At 34.9% G+C, this 19504-nt stretch overlaps 1 protein-coding gene across 2 annotated transcripts in view; it reads left to right on the forward strand.

Moving 5' to 3' along the window:
• GRAMD1C (GRAM domain containing 1C) overlaps positions 1-19504 on the forward strand; it is a 148917-nt gene that overhangs the window by 57883 nt on the left and 71530 nt on the right. For both annotated transcript variants that reach the window (XM_074214547.1, XM_074214548.1), the window contains exon 3: positions 13390-13474. In XM_074214547.1, the coding sequence (XP_074070648.1) occupies positions 13390-13474 (85 nt within the window). The remainder of the gene's footprint in view (positions 1-13389; positions 13475-19504) is intronic.

Raw genomic sequence — 19504 nt, forward strand, 5'->3', positions numbered from 1 at the left:
TAAATTTGAGATATTCTTTGGAGTTCACAAGTCCCAGTCACTCCTACCCACCTTAGGTGCTTTTACAAAGCAACCAAAGGACACATTTAGATCAAAGGAAAAAAACCCAAATGAATTATCATCTCAAATAAAATGACAAGAAGATTCTCCCCTTGTACATTCTCTCTTCTGTTATCTAGACTACCTCTGATTGCAACAATTTGAATGATTATTCTTTCTGAATTCAAAGAGCTTTAAAACAAAAAAATTTTTATTTGTTTCTCACCCATTTCAATTTCTGTTTTGGTGACAATGACTGAGTGAGTGATAACTTAGTGTTTGTATTATGAAAAGAAAAAGGAGAAAACTTATATGTAAGACTTACATATCTAAATAAACTATTTGTTGAGAGGGATTCTTTACAGATGACTGGAAAAAAAGGTGGGTCCTTCCTCACTGAGACAGTGATGTGGTAGCCTCTCTAAAGATGACTTTCATCTTTTGTTTTTGTTTTCTTAACAGGAAAAGTCCCATCTCTAGAATATGAGAAATGCTTCCTGCTTTCTGGGAATTTCAAGACTCCCAAAGTTTTGTGAGAAGCAAGCTATTGCCTTTTTCTATAGCTTTCAGATATATGCTTTGGGATCTATGAGCACAGTTCTTGGTGGAAGGAGAAAAGAATGTGTACTGTTTCTCAATTTACTTAAGAGCAGCTGAGGAGGATTTTATCTAGGATCCCAGCCATTGGTCCTAGATAGGTTTTCATTTATGAAGTAATAATCAGCTTCCCAACTGCTTTCAGGGTAAAAGCAAAAGAAAGCAAGAGCAAATAAAAATTATGTGGGCATATAGGACAGTACCCATTAAATATGGACATGAGTTTTTCCATGAATTTCTGTCTGTAAATTTTCCCTGATAAGTCCCAGGAAGATGGCTTTGGATCACTTAAGTATCATAGAACTCTGATGAAGATGCTTGCAACTCTTTTTTTTTTTTTTGCTTGGTATTCCATCTGTGAATGTTAGCTAAGATTCTATTAAGGGAGGAAAAGAGGGGAAAAAACTTCCAAAAACACCGTGATCTTAACATGGGTAGAGACTCGGTGATTAATAAAACTATGTATGAATATGTACTCAGGGATATATTCTCTAGCAAGCCAATAACAAGGAAGCAAGGAAAACAATAATGCATATTTACCTTTATATATATTATAAGTCATGAACATCAGAAACCAAAAACTCTGAAATCAGAGCAGTTATAGTCTAATGGGGCAGGTAAGTGAAGCAATGGATAGAGTACCAGGTCTGGAGTCAGGAAAAGCAGAATTCAGATCTGGCCTTAGATTCTAAGGGACCCAGGGGAAAACATTTAAACTGTTTGCCTCAGTTTCCACTTCTGCAAAATAGGGATAATGATAGCACCTACCTCTTAGGGTGACTGTATCAAATGAGATTATAATTGTAAAGTGCTTTATAAATGTTAGCTTTTAAATTAACATGGGTTGGGATTATACATAAGTAACAGACATAGACAACATTTATAATCAGGCACATACCTGCCATCTTATGCCAATGATATCATTGAACAGGTTTCAGCTATTAGGCATGTGTTTTCCATCACTGGGCATCTGTTTCATCATAACTGTTGGTTGATGTGTGGCACTTCCTTTGGCTGCCATCTTGGTTTTAACATATTAAAGTCCAGTGACTAAAAAAAAACAACCTCTTTTCTGATAAGGGTAGGTTTACAACTCTTTAGTCATAGCTAAGGTTATGAGCTACTTACCCATACAAGGAATTGTTGAAACATAGAAAGCCAGGCAGCACGACCCAATGCTAAGATCAGAGTTTGTTTCCTTTAGCTCTATGAATTGAATTTGAGTTCATTTCCCAGACAATCATTTGGCTTAGGGTGAGCAACTAAATGGGGCAGTGGATAGAGCACCAGCCCTGGACTCAGGAGGATCTGAGTTAAAATCTGGCCTAGTCACTTGACTCTTACTATATGACCTTGGGCAAGTCATTTAACCCTGATTGCCTCACATCCAGGGCCATCTCCAGTCATCCTGATTCATATCTGGCCACTGAACCCAGAGGCTTTGGAGGAAAAAGTGAGATTGGTGATTTAGCATAGCACTTCCTCATTCAAATGCAGTTCTCTTGCTTGTCATGGCATCACCTGCCTGCTGATTTTCTTTGACAAATATCATCATCATCATCATTTGACTTAGGGATAGACACTCCAAGATTCTCACTGGTATTGGTATGGCATACAAGTAAATTTTAACTATAATAGAATCTAATCCCAGTCATAATCATAGTCCTACACTCTCTTGGATGAAATTCCAGTCCTTCTCTGTCTCTGTCTCTGTCTCTGTCTCTCTTCCTCTCCCGTTTTGTGTATATATATATATATATATTATCTATCCATCTGAAAAATCACTGTGACTTTGGTGTTGTATTTTGGCCAGCAAGAAGCTGTCAGTGACAGTGGGCTCCTTGAGCTCAAGTAATCACTTGGGTTTTTTAGCTTTGTAGCTCCAGCATCTAGAATATTGTTTATCATGTAGTAAATCCTTAATAAATGTTTATTGAATTGAATTAAATGAAATATTTATTCATTTGTCTCCCACAACCAAATTTTTCCTAACTAAATGGGAGGAGGAAAGAGGACACAATCATAAAGATGATAAGTTTCAATTATAGAATAGTCTTAAAGAAATTAAGCTCTCACATATACATTCTAGTAAATCAAAATGGGCTCCCTAAGTGCTTCCCAGTGGCTTATCTTGAGGGAACTGTTTTAATGGATAAATAATTATAAGCTATAATTAACATATCAATGTTAAATGGAGATACCTACAGCTCTTGAGGGTCCTTAAAATTGTTCACTTCAGTGTTTTCAATATTTCCCTAGGCAATATGGTCTGGAAAAAGAAATGCATATTATTCATTATCTCTTAAGCTTCCTTTCCAAACATTATATATTTAAGACAAATTGGATGAATTTGTTCTCTCCATGCTTCAGTGTAAAGTCTTTAATGGTCAGCTGGTCAACAATTAAGTGCTTCCTACATGCCTTCAAACATTGGCGGATACAAAGAAAGGCAAAAGCATGGTGCTTATTCTCAAAGGAAGTCACATTCTTACAGGAAAGTCAAAATGAAAGATTGTATAGATAAAAATGTATATACATATAAGCATAAGTGTTATAAATGGAAATTAATTTCAATGGGAAGACACTAGCAATGGGGTAATCTAGGAAAGACCTGGCTCATGCCAGTTCTTTTCTAGTTTAGATTCAATTATTCAACCAAATGGTTTTTATTTCTCTATAGCCGGCAGATATTCAACAAGTTTAGGCATTGAGGACACCTTAAGTTTTTTTAGCTGAACAACTCCTTGTCTGAATTGCCTATCATGATCACCAAGCAGATATTTGAGAGTACCTGGAGCTCTTTGTGGCAAAGAGACGACCATGACCTGAGTCTTAGACTCTGAATTTGATAAATAGGCATCAGAAGTGGTGGTACAGAAAAAATTAGAACAGAAATGTAACTAAAGCAAAGCAATGTAGCAATTCTCTTGAGGAGTACCTTAATATGAGAGAATGTTGGGAAAGGACTGAGTCTCCCAGAGTTATGTAGTCAGGTCCATGTGGGTGATGGGTGAGGGTATGATGCCAGATTTTTGCAGTTCACAGTGGGTGTCTCAGTATAAAAAGGGGACCATAAGAAGGAATAACCCCAGGCCCATCAAGACTATAGCAAAGAAGATAATACTTCTTGCATCATCACTCACATTCATCACTTGTGCAGGGGAATTCCATGTGTCACAACTTATTTAGGGTTCACTGGTATACTATGTACCATGTTTCCCCATGTATAAGATGGACCTTAATTTTGGGATTCAAAATTTGAAAAAAATGTATTACATAAGGTTTTTAAACTCGTTTTATTCATGAAATTCAAGGACCTTCAGCTCATAGCTTTCAGGCATCTTTTGGGCAAGTCTGGTGCATGGACACATGCTTAGTCCATTCCCTTTCATGAACCTGAAGCACCAATTAAGTCCTTCTCTGAAATCAGTCTCTTCTTGTTCACCAGCAATTCTTCTGGCCTCCTGCTACCATCTTTGTAGACACAGGAATTCCACTTGCCCTTTGTTCTTCAATCCATCTCTTCAGTTCCTTCTCTAATTCAGGCCATTTGACTGACTTGCCTGTTTCAGTAAGGTTTCCTCTTCTATAGCCAGTCTCAGAGGAGGACCAAGCTGACATTCATCAGCACAATTTCTATTTACTTTTGCAAACTGGATCACTTTGAACTTTAATTCAGCACCATGCAATAATCTTTTCTTAGCCATTTCTGGGCAGAACATTGTAACCTAATATACCAGTAACAAATGCAAAACAATGAGCACAAAGATAACAAGTGGGAAAAAGTGGGAAATGCAAGTAAAAAAATCAACAATGAATGAAAAAACAAGAAAGAAAAAGTGGGAAATACAAGTAAAAAAAATCTACAAAAAAAATCTACCACTGTATAAGATGCTCCCAGTTTTTAGACCCCAAATTTTTCAAAAAAAGGGTGTATCTTATACATGGGGAAAATATGGTAGATTTGCCTTCCTGCTTTCAGTAGCCCTATTAAGAGTGAGGGAGTTAGAGCAAATACTTAATCAAATTATAAGTTAAATAAAAGAAAACAGTTTTTATGATCACAGCATCTACAACATAGTTTATTTAAACAAGTTGATGAAAAATGGATAAAAGAAAAGATCAATATTTGGACATCGTAATTTAAAGCCTTTAACTGTTTTGGGGCAGCTAGGTGGCAAATCTGGCCTCAGACACTTAGTAGTTAACTAGCTGTGTGACTTTGGGCAAGTCACTTAACCCCATTGCCTTGAAAAATCTCACCCCCCAAAGGAAGTTTAATTGCTGCAAAACAGTTTTCTAAAATAAGAGCAAAGAAACCTAGAAGACTACAAGATAGAAAACACTTTGCAAGCAGATAGTTATGACAGCTAAAAGGCTTATTTGCAAAATGCCAGGGAGGATGACTATAGACTCTGAGTGTTAATACTTCATAAATAAACAGCAAAAATCAGGTATGAAAAAAGTAGCCTGAAAACAAAGTTCAGCAAGAATTCCACTTACATTAGCTTACTCAAAGAGCATATGAGCCTTATGGAGAACAACAAATTAATGTGAATTGGGGCAGAATAGTCAATTTTTTATAGGATGATCTCTTATTGACAGTGATGATATTGTGACCCCCTCATTTTGACTCAACATGTGTCCCTGACAAAGTGAAAAAAAGTAGCAGAATCTGACCATGTTGGTGATGATGTTATATTAAAGGCAATTAAAGGCAAATAACAATAACAGTAATAATTGCTAACATTTATATAGCACTTACTATGAGGCATGATACTTACTGAGTGCTTTGTAATTATTTTATTTCTCGTGCTCAACAACCCTGGGAGGTAGGTGCTGAGGTAAAATAAGGGTGAATTGACTTCTCCTGAGTCACATATCTAGGAAGTGTCCGAAATATAGCTTTGATTTCTAATTTAAAACTGCCTCCTTATAGCATCTGAGCATTTATCAATTGGGGGATGACTTGTATTCTTATAAATTTGACTAAATTCTCTATATATTTGAGAAATGAGACCTTTATCAGAGTTTCTATTTTCCTTCTAATCTTGGTTGCATTGTTTTTGTTTGTATAAAAGCTTTTTTAATTTAATGTAATCAAAATTTTCTATTTTGTAATGCTCTCTCTATTTCTTGTTTGGCCATGAATTCTTCCCCTATCCATAAATCTGAGAGGTAGCCTATTTCTTCTGATTTGCATTCAGTGTCATACTCAATGGGTATTCTTATTTTTGTTTTTTGTGAGGCAATAGGGTTAAGTGACTTGCCCAAGGTCACACAGCTCAATGGGTATTCATTTTTTTTCCCCAGACAGTAAGATATCCTTTTTTTTTCTAAATTAAAGGGAGTAGTCCTTGAATTTTGTTTAAACTCCACAATTCTTTCTCTGGATACAGATGGTATTCCCCATTGCAGACAGCCCCAAATTGTCCCTGATTGTTGCACTGGTGGAATGAGCAAGTCCATCAAGGTTGAACATCACCCCCATGTTGCTGTTAGGGTATACAGTGTTTTTCTGGTTCTGCTCATCTCACGCAGCATCAGTTCATGCAAGTCCCTCCAGGCTTCCCCGAATTCCCATCCTTCCTGGTTTCTAATAGAACAATAGTGTTCCATGCCATACATATACTACAGTTTGCTAAACCATTCTCCAATTGAAGGACATTTACTTGAAGTCCAATTCTTTGCCACCACAAACAGGGCTGCCATGAATATTTTTGTACAAGTGATGCTTTTACCCTTTTTTCATCATCTCTTCAGGGTATAGACCCAGTAGTGGTATTGCTGGATCAAAGGGTTGCACATTTTTTGCTGTCCTTTGAGCATAGTTCCAAATTTCTTTCCAGAAAGGTTGGATGAGTTCACAGCTCCACCAACAGTGTAATAGTGTCCCAGATTTCCCACAACCCTTCCAACAATAATCATTGTCCTTTCTGGTCATATTGGCCAGTCTGAGAAGTGTGAGGTGGTACCTCAGAGAAATTTTAATTTGCATTTCTCTAATAATTAATGATTTAGAGCAATTTTTCATATGACTATGGATTGCTTTGATCTCCTCATCTGTAAATTGCCTTTGCACATCCTTTGACCATTTGTCAACTGGGGAATGGCTTTTTTTTTAAAGTATGACTCAGTTCTCTGTATATTTTAGAAATGAGTCCTTTTTCAGAATCATTAGTTGTAAAGATTTTTGCACAGTTTACTATATTTCCTTTGATCTTGGTTACAGTGGTTTTATCTGTGCAAAAAGCTTTTTAATTTAATGTAATCGAAATTATCTAGTTTGTTTCTGGTGATGTTCTCCATCTCTTCCTTAGTCACAAACTGCTCCCCTTTCCATAGATCTGACAGGTAAACTAGTTCTTGATTTTCTAATTTGCTTATAGTATTATTTTTTAAGTCTAAATCCTATATCCATTTGGGTCTTATCTTGGTAAAAGGTGTGAGGTGTTGGTCTAATCTAAGTTTCTTCCATACTAACTTCCAATTTTCCCAGCAGTTTTTATCAAAGAGAGAGGTTTTTATCCTAATAGCTGGACTCTTTGAGTTTATCAAACCGCAGATTACTATAATCATTTCCTGCTATTGCACCTAGTCTATTCTACTGGTCCACCATTTTATTTCTTAGCCAATACCAGACAGTTTTGATGACTGATGATTTATAATATGGTTTTAAATCGGGTCTGCCTAAACCCCCTTCTTTTGCACTTTTTTTCATTAAATCCCTGGAAATTCTTGATTTTTCATTTCTCCATATGCATTTACTTACAACTTTTTCTAACTCATTAATGTAATTTTTTGGAATTTTGATTGGTAGGGCACTAAACAAGTAGTTCAGTTTTGGTAGAATTGTCATTTTTATTATATTAGCTCGACCTATCCATGAGCAGTTGATATTTGCCCAGTTATTTAAATCTGATTTTATTTGTGTGAGAAGTGTTTTATGATTGTTTTCAAAAAGTTTCTGAGTCTGCCTTGGCAAATAGACTCCCAGGTATTTTGTATTGTCTGAGGTTACTTTGAATGGGATTTCTCTTTCTAGCTCTTCCTGCTGTATCTTGCTAGTCATATATAGAAAAGTTGAGGATTTATGAGGGGTTATTTTATAACCTGCAACTTTGCTAAAATTGCTAATTGTTTCTAGTAGTTTTTTGGATGATTTCTTGGGATTCTCTAGGTATACCATCATGTCATCTGCAAAGAGTGAGAATTTTGTCTCTTCCTTCCCAGTTCTAATTCCTTCCATTTCTTTTTCTTCTCTAATTGCTGAAGCTACCATTTCTTACACAATATTGAATGGTAGTGGTGATAATGGGCATCCTTGTTTCACCCTTGATCTTATTGGGAATGCCTCTAGCCTCTCCCCTCAATGGGTATTCTTAATGGAAAGTTGAGAACAAAATGAACAGACCCCTTTAGAGGACACCTTGAGAGTTACCTAACAAGCTCAGTAGTAATAAAGAAAAAAAGAAAAGAACCTGCTTTACAAATTACTTATTGATTTTTTTAAAAAAATATTTTACTTGACAGGATATATTAGTGTATACTTGCAATCCCCACTTCTAGAGAGGCAAAAGCAATTTGGATTGCCTTCAGCCTTCTAAGCTGTAATAGGGCTGAATCAATTGGATGTCCTTGCTAATTCCAGCATCAATATGGTGAATGCCTAAAGAAGAATAAATGGGACAAGTTCAGAAATGAAATAGTTCCTAATTGCTAATCAGTGGTGATAATGGTGTCTTGATTGACTGGAGCACTTCTAACTAGAGACCCTATCTCAGCGCAAGCGCACACACACACACACACACACACACACACACACACACACAACCAAAGAAACATTTGATTTAGTAGAGCAAATTATATAGTCTTAAAGATCTTTTTGAGAAAAAATATTTTCTATGATTAATATTATATAGATTTTTATGACATATATGACTATGGAGAGAATTGAATTTATCTGAATATTATCATCCTGGAAGGAAAAAAAAAGCAAAATAAATACTTAAAACATGATGGAAGATTTCTTAGACTCCACAAAAAGGATTGTTGATAGCTAGGTTTTTTTAAAATGAAGTTTTTGAATTTACAAATAGAATTCTGAAGAATTTATTACTCCTTTGTGTGCTACAAAGTTCGTTCCTTGAGGAACTCAATCCTTTTTAATGAAATCCATAGTAATTAGAAGATTTAAATTAGTTATGCATACCAGAAAAACAAAGTATATGGAAAACCTAATCCTTAAACTATGATGCTCAATTAGATGGGCAGCCAGTCCCCAGATATTCTTTCTTCCTTTTGTAACTCTCTCCCCGCATCTGTCATCCTTGATCAGTATTGTCAGAACAGTGAATTGAGTACAAAGTTGAGAAAGATCAAGCTGGGTGTTATTTGGAGAACTCCAATGCTTTGTAAAAAGGTGAATGACTTTTACTGAACTTCTAATACTTTAGACAAGAGTTGTCAAACCTGCAGTCATGGGCCACATGAGGCCCATAACATTTCAAAGTGTGGACTGAACCAGATCAAGATATAATTGGGAAATATTTAACAAAATGAATAAAAATATAGTAAAAATAGATGTCAATAGGTGACTTTCTAAGTCAGTATGTACCTGGAGAGATCTTCATGTATGGTTTTGTGGCTCTTATTTCTATTTGAGTTTGACAGCATTGCTCTATTTTTTAAGACTATATATTACAGAGAAGGTGCTGACCTCCATTGGTAGAGGGAGTTTTCCATGTTCCAGTGAAATTACAGGTGCAGTCCCCATTTCTAAAGTTTCCAGTGGTCCCACATTTTGTTCCCCACAGACAACATGTAAATCACAGACCCATGTAAATATCTGACTAGATAGTGTAGGCTGAAAATCCAGACAATCTTTTAAATTGTTGCTTGAATTTATATCCAGAATAGTAAAATTTCAAACTGTTTTGGAATTATCAAAGACATTTAACTTGTTCTAGATATTTATTAGTAACAAGTATAACTCTTTTTACAAAACCATTTGGTGGAAAAAGGATATTATTTTTAAAAAGATGCCTTTTTACTACTGTTATTTCTACTTTCAGATTTTTTTCTTACATAAACATGGATGTATACATAGTTTTATTGATACAGATATTCCCGCAAAAAATTGTATATTATAATCTATCCACTGCTTTAATCCTGGGCAGCTATTGTTGCCCATGTCCTTTCATTAACTTCACAGGGTGTCCAGTCAGTGTGCTTGATCCTTTGATTTTAAAAAGTCTCTTCACAGCATGTGGGTGCCAGTACAGTCTTTGTGCTCATTAGATGGCTAATCCACCTTCTTTTCTAGTCATATGCCTCTTTGATATTTTGTACATGGCTATGTTTGCACAGTTCATTACCAATACTGTACTGCATACTGCGTTAACCATGCATCTCCTTATTGTCCTTTGGGTGATTGACAACCTTGACTCTGGTGATTGTTGCATTCCATGATTTGTAGTCAATTACTGATTTTTTCTTTCTTTTTCTTCTTGCCCTTAAAAAATACTATTTGTTTTAATGGACTATCTCTGGGTGGAATACTGGGGAGAAACCATGATGATGTAAACATTTTTTTAAAAAAGAAGCAAAATACTTCAATAAAATCATCAAAAAATTAGTCATTTTCCAAATGATAAAATATATGAATGAATGTTCTCAAAGAAAGAAATCCAGATTATCTGTGGACAGGAAAAAATTGCTTCAAAATCACTATTTATTAGAGAAATGCTAATTAAAACCCCCCTTAATTTCTGCCTAATACTATCTGAATGGCAAAGATGACCAAAAAAAAAAAGAAAAATGATAAATAATGGAAATGGAAAATTAGGCACATTGATGCACAGTTGGTAGGCCTATGATTGGATATAAGCATTCTTGAAAATGAACACAAAAAATTACTAAATAGTCTATGTTCTTTGGTACCTGGAGGCAACTAGATGGTACAGTGAGTAGAGTTGGGAAGGTCTATGTTCAAATTCAACCTCAGGCACTTCCTAGCTGAGTGATCTTGGGCAAGGCACTTAACCCCTATTTACCTCAGTTCCTTATCTATAAAATTAGAACACACTGAAGAAGGAAATGGCAAACTACTTCAGTATCTTTGCCAAGAAAACCTCATGGATAAAGTCCATGGAGTTACACAAAGTTGGATTAAACATCAGCTACAATAACACCATGCTTTTTAACCCAGCTATTATTCCACTGCTAGGCCCTAGACTAAAAAGAGATCAAAGAAGGAGGAAAAGTTCCTTCGGGTAAAAAAATACTACCAGCAGCTATTTTTTTGGTGACAAATAAAACAGGAAATAAAGGAAATGCCCTTTAGTGGTTAATTAATGACTGTTTGAAATGTGGTATTTCAGTATGACCAAATATTGTACCAGTAGAAATGAGGAAATAGATGGTTTCAAAAGAATGAAGAGATATATGTACTGATGTTGAGTGAAGTGAGCAAAACCAGGAAAGCAGTTTATAAACATTATAAAAATGAACATATAAGAATTGTGATCATCACAATGACCACTAATGATTCCAAAAGACCAATGATGGAAGATGTTATTCTAGACTGAGAGATGATAGATTAGGGTACAGAATGAGATATGCATGTATAAATACACACATATATATACATATGTACATACCTGCATATTTAAAACAATTTATATAGCCAAAGAGGGAATATGTTTTGCATGATTATATGTGAATTTTTCCCAAGATGAAAAGAAAAATAGATTTCTGATTTCTTAAAAAAAGTAGAAAAGTAGAAGCGATGCTATAGATTTAGAATGTTGCATGTACTTTCAGAAGGAAGTATTGCTGTACTTTAATTTTTGCTTAATTATTTTACTTTGTTACAAGAGATTGAAAATGTTTATAATGTTAAAATAAAATAGACAAAGCAAAAGAAAAAGAAAAGGAAAGAAAATCAAGGACCTTGTTCCATCTTGTCAGTTAATCAGACATTTATTGTATCTCACTTATCTTTCAGAATTCAGAGATCTGTAAGGAAGTCCACTGAACTAAGAAAACCTCCAGTTTGGGTCAACAAAACATGCTTATTCCCTTCCTTTTTTGTTTTTTTAGATTTTTGCAAGGCAGTGGGGTTAAGTGGCTTGCCCAAGGCCATACAGCTAGGTAATTATTAAGTGTCTGAGACTGCATTTGAACTCAGGTACTCCTGACTCCAGGGCTGGTGCTCTATCCACTGGGCCACCTAGCCCCCCCTCAACAAAACATTCAAAAAAAGATATATTTGTTGGTGGTGGTGGTTTGTATTCTAAATCTTTTAATTGAATTGTTTTTCCCCCTCCCGACTTCTATCCCTTCTTTACCTGAGATATTTAATCTAGTTGGTATATATCCATAACTATAGGTTGATAAGCTTCATATGTAAAGAAATGCCCTTTCTTGCATATTCCTAGTGGAAAGATCAGCCAGTGACAGAACTTAGTACAGTTCTGTAGATACTGTTTATAAAGATAAACTTAGTAAAAATACTGCTAATAAACATGAGTGTATTCACAGAATATTATAAGAGGCAGAGTTCCATGGCAATAACATGAGTATTGTAACTTTGTTTTTGATGACCTTGAACTACTTTAACCCACCCTGTTTTCAATTAAGTAAATTTGTTTATTTAGGATACCTATGCCTGTCAGTTTTATCAGAGAATTTATTCTTAGATCATGATCATTCATTTCTTGAGAGCAAGGCTAGTTATGACTGGAAAACAATATTAATTAATCCTTGCACTTTTAGCAACCTCTTAAGAAGAAAAGTGTATGATTCTGAATACTTTAATGAAACATGTAATGGGAAGGACTTTTTGTTTTCTCATGGATACTATAAGAAGAAGAGATAAAATGGACAATTTTTTCTATGTTAAAACCTGCTGGTACAAAATATGCCACATTTTCCTCAAATGAAGCATTTAACCAAAAAATTAAATCTTTATCATATTGAAAATCTTTTAAAAAATCTTAATGATGCTGTCTCATTAATGAAGCATAGTTGAAGAATAAATGAAGTTTCAAAATAATAAAGATTTATTTCTTCAGGAATGAAAACCTTTTGTTATTTTAACCTTTTTTTTTTTAATTTTTGCCAGGCAGTGGGGTTAAGTGATTTGCCTAAGGTCACACAGCTAGGCAATTATTATTAAGTGTCTGAGGACAAATTTGAACTCAGGTCCTCCTAACTCCAGGACTGGTGCTATCCTATTTTAGCCTTTTGATGGAAATTCTCCTTTCCCCCCTTCCATAAAAAAGTCCACCTTATTTATTAAGTATAGTCAAATAAAACAAATTCACATATTAGTTGTGTTTGAAAGCCTACACCTCATGTATAAGATACATAAGTTTTTAAATATTTCTGAATTGTTTTCTTTTATAGTATTATAGCCCTTCTATAATTATTCTCCTGGTTCTGCTGTAAAGTCTCCTCTCATTCAAATATGATTATTATTATTTAAATTCAGAACTAATCTCATTTTAAACCTAAAGAAATTGAAGCCCATGTGGCTCAGTGACTTACACAAGGTCACCAAACTGGTGAGCATCAGAGGTAGCATTGGATCCTAGGTCTTCTAATAATAAAGTAAGTATTGTGTGACTAATGTTTAGAATCTTTTCTTGATTTTCTTATCTTTTATTACAATGTGAAGTTAATGTTATATAGATCATTAATAATAAATGTCTTAAACTGAAATTAATTTAATCTTTTTACTGTTTTCAGATTTCAAGTTCCACCTACAAATACAGAAATGAAGAATTCAAAAGACAATTTCCCCATCTCCCTGAATCAGAGAGGCTTGTAGTTGGTAAGAAGGGAAAATCCCCCCCCCATTATATCTTTATTAATGCTAAAACATAACTGTTGGATAAGAATATAAATAGATAATTTTAGCTTTTTGTTAGACCACAAATATTTTTCAAAATAAGTAGAATCCTAATAGTTTGAAACACTCTGATTCTGAATAAGAATGTTAAAAAATGTTAAATATTAATTAAAAAAGGTATTTGAGAGAAAATGATCAATTATGATCAATTTTAATTTTGCTGTCTTACTCATTTCACATTGTTTTAGAGAAAGAATTTAAACTTCATATCCAACATACAGGGTTTTTCCCCATTGGAGAGGACTCCTCATCTTCACATGTGCTAGCTGTGATTTCTTTAAAAAAATTTTTTTATTACTAACTTTATAGCAAACTCAAACCTTTCCCTATACAAAGTAAAAAAACAATGATATGGAAACCATGAGTTTCTCTTGCAGTTTATTTTAAATGTTTAATGGTAATAACACCCTTCTGAACTTCTATTGATCTTTTCTTTTTGGGGGAATGTGGGGAGATAGGATGTTTGTTGCTTTCTACTAATTCATCCTTTCACATCCTCATTTTGAAAACCTTCCCTGTCAGAAATAGATGTGGTCAAGGAAAGCCAATGAATATATTTGCTCATGTCTGAAAAATCTTTTCTCCATTCTGTATGTTTAGTCTATCACTTTTCTCCCAGGAGGTATATTTCATTATGATTCTGTATGATTATATGTTCTTGTAAAGTAATTTCAAAATGTTTTCTAAAAAATGAATCTCAATACAGCTTTGTAATGTATTTTTTGGGTTTTTGGGTTTGTTTTATGCAAGGCAATGGGGTTAAGTGACTTGCCCAAGGTCATGTAGCTAAGTAATTATTAAGTGTCTGAGACTGGATTTGAACTCAGGTCTTCCTGACTCCAGGGTCAGTGCTCTATGCACTATGCCACCTAGCTGCCCCCTGCATATGTATTTTTAAAGCAAAGTGGCTTTAATTCCCTAGTTAAGAAAGTTAAATTTAAGCATTTTTCCCCTATAAAAATATATTATGTTTGATATGATCTTCTTTATATAATATGCATTCTTTATAACTCTGAGATACATGAGTTTCATTTTTGTCTATTCTAGCAATTGTTGTTTTCTATTTAAAGGAACTCCATAGTGCAACTTACAATATCCTTTCCAATTTCCAGGATCTAGTGTTATCTCATTATCCTAATTATTCATTCTATCATCCTAATTAATGTGATACCCTTAAAGCTGTTGAAGACTTTGGATAGAATAAAAATTTTGTAGGTAGTATGGATATGATATCAAGTGCACATTTATTACTAAGAACCTACTATCTCTCCACTCATAGCCATTACCTTAGTTAAGTCCCTTATCACCTCTCGCTTAGATTATTACAAGTCTCTTACTTGGTTTTGTTTCAAGAATTTTCCTATTATAGTCCAATTTGTAGCACATTGCTGCCACATTTGACCAAAGCATTCTATTTCTTAGAATGTCTAGGATTTTGCAAGTTACAGAAGTTGTCACAGAGGCTATCTAAAGACATTTGAGACTAGCAGGGGTGGCACAATGGTAGAATGTGGACCTGAAATTTGGAAAATCTAGGTTCAAATTCAGCCCCAGATACCTCCCAGCTGTATGAATCAGAGCAACTCCTTTACCTCGTGTTTGTTTTTCTTTCTTTTTCTGCAAAATGGGAATAAATAATAGATCTACATCACAGGGTTCTTGTGAGGATCTAACGATGAACTAGTTGTAAAACCCTCAGCCTTGTGTCTGACACATACTGGGTGCCATCTAAGTGTTAACTATGATGACAGTGATGACTTATAACTTGATCACTATTCCATCATGATTTTTGGTTCAGGTCACTCTTCAGCATCCCACCTCAGCTTATACTCAGCTTATACGCTATTTTCCTTGCCATAGACTGTGTTTCTGGTAATATGATCTAAGATTACAATAGTGATTTTGATGATCACACTATTGACTCAAATTGAGCTTGCAAGTCATTAAAAAATCCCTTACAGTTTTTTCTCTACCTACATGGTAAACTGTCTACTATACTGCAAATATTCTATATTTGTACAACTGATTTTTTAAAAAATCCAAATATAGGACTTTTCCTGTATTCCTTTTAACTTTAATCCTACTAGATGAAATCCATTGTTCTAGCTTGTGAGTTTTTTGATCTATTCCAATTTTGTGCCATCTGAAAATCTGATAAGTTTCCCCATTTGTTCTTTTTTTAAAAAAAATTATTTAAGACAATGGGGTTAAGTGACTTGCCAAGGTCACACAGCTAGGCAATGATTAAGTGTCTGAGGCCAGATTTGAGTGAATTGTAGGAACTGAACTCAGGTACTCCTGCCTCTAGGTCTGGTGCTCTATGTACTGCACCACCTGGCTGCCCCTGTCCCATTTGTTCTTTAATCCAGTCATTGATTTAAAAATTATTATAATAGAATAGGTACAACTTAATGAAACCTTGTGCTTCTCCATTAAAGACTTACCCCCCCGTCTAACATTTATATAGTAATGCTTCTATGTGCAAGGGACAGTATTAAATAAAGCCCTTAAGAATTATCATTTGATCTTCACAGCTACCCTGGGAAGTAGGGTGCCATTCCTCATTTTACAGATGAAGAAACTGAGACAAACAGAGGTTCATGAACTTTTTTTAGGGTCACACAACAAATAAGTGAATGAGGCCACATTTGTGTAGAATTACACAGCTTTCCAGCTGACCTCATATGATATAATCATGAGTGGCAAAGCAACTGGTGGAGAGATGGCAGGGGAGGAGTGAAGCATGGCAGGAGCTGACCTGAGACATTTACCAATCAAAGCATATTTTCAGGTTCCATTTGATACCATGGGATAGAGTTTGTCTAAGGATGGTAACTTAAAATGCTTTGAAAATAGAACAGCTGCTATAGTAATGATTTCTTAGCTCCTCCATCTTGGTTTTCAGTTGTCTTTTAACCATTTTCATATTACATTTCCCTATCAAAAATCATTCTCCATGGTAGAAAAAAAAAAGAGAACATAAGTTTTGTGTAGTTCTACCTTCTTTCTCTAATCCATTATCATGATCCCATCAGCCTCACTTAGAAATATGATTCCTTAGCTTCTTTAAAACATTCTTTTTCCTTGACTTTTGTGTTGATTTATAACTTCGGCTTATTCTTGGAGTTAGCATTACTCACATTGTTGAAAGACCTTTTTCTTTTATTTATTCTTAGCTACCTTCATTTTCCTCTTTATTATGTAACTTTAAAATTTGATTTGGTTGAAGAGTTTCTCCACAGCCACAAAAAGTTCTCTCTTTCTTATCAGAATCATTTGTATTTGTATCAGTAGAATTTTGTTCTTAGGAATCTCATTCTTTTTTAAATCACTTTTGCTATAGAATGTTAGGCTGTGAGATGCTAAATATTCTTTCCTTTATTTACTTTCCTTCCAAAGTTTTGGCTAATTCTATTTTGGTAAAAATCATGCCCAGAATAATCATACCCTCATTATTTTTGTCACCCCTGAAGGATGAAATTAGTAAGAGAAGTCAAGAATATATCAGTTATTCTTTTTTTTATTTAAAAAAATCCTCCAAGAGATAAATACTCAATTAATTGAAGAGTCTTCACTATTATTAACTTTATGCCAACTTTTGGGTCTCCTAGAATTTATCAAATTTTTTCCTTCTGATATGCTTTTAACATACTCATGCCATCTTTGACCCTCATCTACATATTCTGTACAATATTTTGATTTGAACTCAGGTACTCCTGACTCCAGGGCTGGTGCTCTATCCACTGCACCACCTAGCTGCCCCTATCCTGTCTAGTTCTTGATGGGTTTGAGGGTCTCTGCATTCACAAAGGCAGAAAGGTAGAAATGCAAAGGAAGTGGGGGACTTTCGGGGTGGAGTCAAGATGGCAGTGTGAAAGCTAACATGCTCCTGGAGCTTTTCCCTACCAAAAATAAATGAAGCCTCAACTCTGACATTCAAACTACAGATCCCACCAAGAAAAAGAGAAGATTCAAAGAATTTTAACTGTAGACATCATGGAGGATCCTTAGTGAAGGTCTTTCTTTTGGGGGGAAAAAGTGGAAGTAAAGCCCAGGAGGCAGGAAAATGAGAAAGCCAGCAGAGGGCTTTTAATCATAATGCTATCCAGGTCCCAACAGCTTAACAACAGCAGAGGTCCCAGGAGCTAGATAGCAGCCAACAGTGAGGACTCCAGCCTCAAACAAAGTTTGAACCCTGAGAACACCCTGGTAAAAGACAGGATTGGGTCAGGAACAAACCACTTATTAAATCAGAACCTGGACATAACAGAGGGAAAAACCTCTGCAAGGCAAGGCCTGGATTGAATGGGTAACATCTTGGCCAATGACAAGCTAGGGATCAGACCCCAGCCCCAGCAAAAAATAAAAAAATAAAAAGCTTGGATCTTTATTCCCTGTATCCCAGGAGCAGAGCTAAAACAGCAAGGATGAACAAAAAAAAAGCTAAAAAATGCTCACTTACTTATAGACGAAGATGACAGCAATGCCATATCTGAAGAAGAAAGTAGTGAAAAATCATTCACAGGGGAAGTATCAAAACAGTCTATAAATTGGACTCAAATACTAAAGTTCTTCAAAGAGCTTAAAAAAGAATTTAAAAACTAAAAAAGAGAGGAAGAAGAAAAATGGAAAAAAGAAATGAAAGTCATGCAGGAAAATTATGAAAAATTGACCAAGGAAATTAACTCGGTTAAAAGTAAAAATAATCATGGGGCAGCTAGGTGGTACAGTGGATAGAGCACCGGCCCTGGAGTTAGGAGTACCTAAGTTCAAATCTGGCCTCAGACACTTAATAATTACCTAGCTGTGTGGCCTTGGGCAAGCCACTTAACCCCATTGCCTTGCAAAAACTAAAAAAAAATAAAATAAAATAAAAATAACCAACTGGAAAAGGAAACAGAGAAGCTAATTGAAGAGAATAAAACCCTAAAAATTAGAATTGAACAAATAGAAACTAATGAATCTACAAGACTACAAGATTCCATCAAAGAAAATAAAAAGGCTGAAAAAATTAAAGAAGAATGTGAAGTACCTTTTGGGGAAAACAAATGACCTGGAAAATAGATCTAGCTGGCTCAAGAAAAGAACCTGGAAAACATCATGCAGGAAGTTAGAAGGGAAAACTGTCCAAATCTACTTGAACAAGATAACAATATAACCATTGAAAGTGTCCACAGAACCCCTCCAGACAGAGATCCCAGGATAAAACTCCAAGGGCTGTAATAGTCAAATTCCAGAACTCTCAAATAAAGGGAAAAATACTGTAAGCAGCAAAAAAGAATGCAATTCAAATATAAAGGAAACAGAATCAGACCCACACAGGATCTATCAGCCTCAACATTGAAGGATTGTAAGACCTGGAATAGCTTATTTTGGAAAGCAAAGGACCTGGGATTACAACCTAGAATGTACCACCCTGCAAAATTCAGCATATATTGTCAGGGAAAAAGATGGATGTTCATTGAGATAGAGGACTTCCAGAATTCCTAACACAAAGACCAGAACTGAACAGAGAATTCAGTTGCCAAATATACAACTCAAGAGTTTCATATTTTAAAAAAAGGTAAATGAAAAGAGAAAGAAAAAAAAACAAAACAAAGCAAACATTGGTCAGGATTATCAAATTGTATAGAGCCCTAAAAGGGAAGATATAATACTATTAGAGAAGTACTTCTCTAAGGATAATTAGAGGGTAGAATATAATTGAAGAGAATGAACCTAAAGGATATGGGTATAGTTGAGTCTTATCTCTCCATTGAAGAGGTCCAAGATGACATCACTGTGTTTGAGAAAAAAAACCTTGTAGAAAAGCAGGGGTATTAACTTTAGACTTAATTGTCTCATTATCCTTTGACCCACTTTAATCCTACTGTAACTTTCAATCATTTGTAAAGTTCTCAGGTGAGACCTCCAGAGACTCTCAATATTCAGAGATCTTTAAGATTCTTACAG

This window comes from Macrotis lagotis, chromosome 1 (genome assembly GCF_037893015.1).
Source record: "Macrotis lagotis isolate mMagLag1 chromosome 1, bilby.v1.9.chrom.fasta, whole genome shotgun sequence".
Lineage (NCBI taxonomy): Eukaryota > Metazoa > Chordata > Mammalia > Peramelemorphia > Peramelidae > Macrotis > Macrotis lagotis.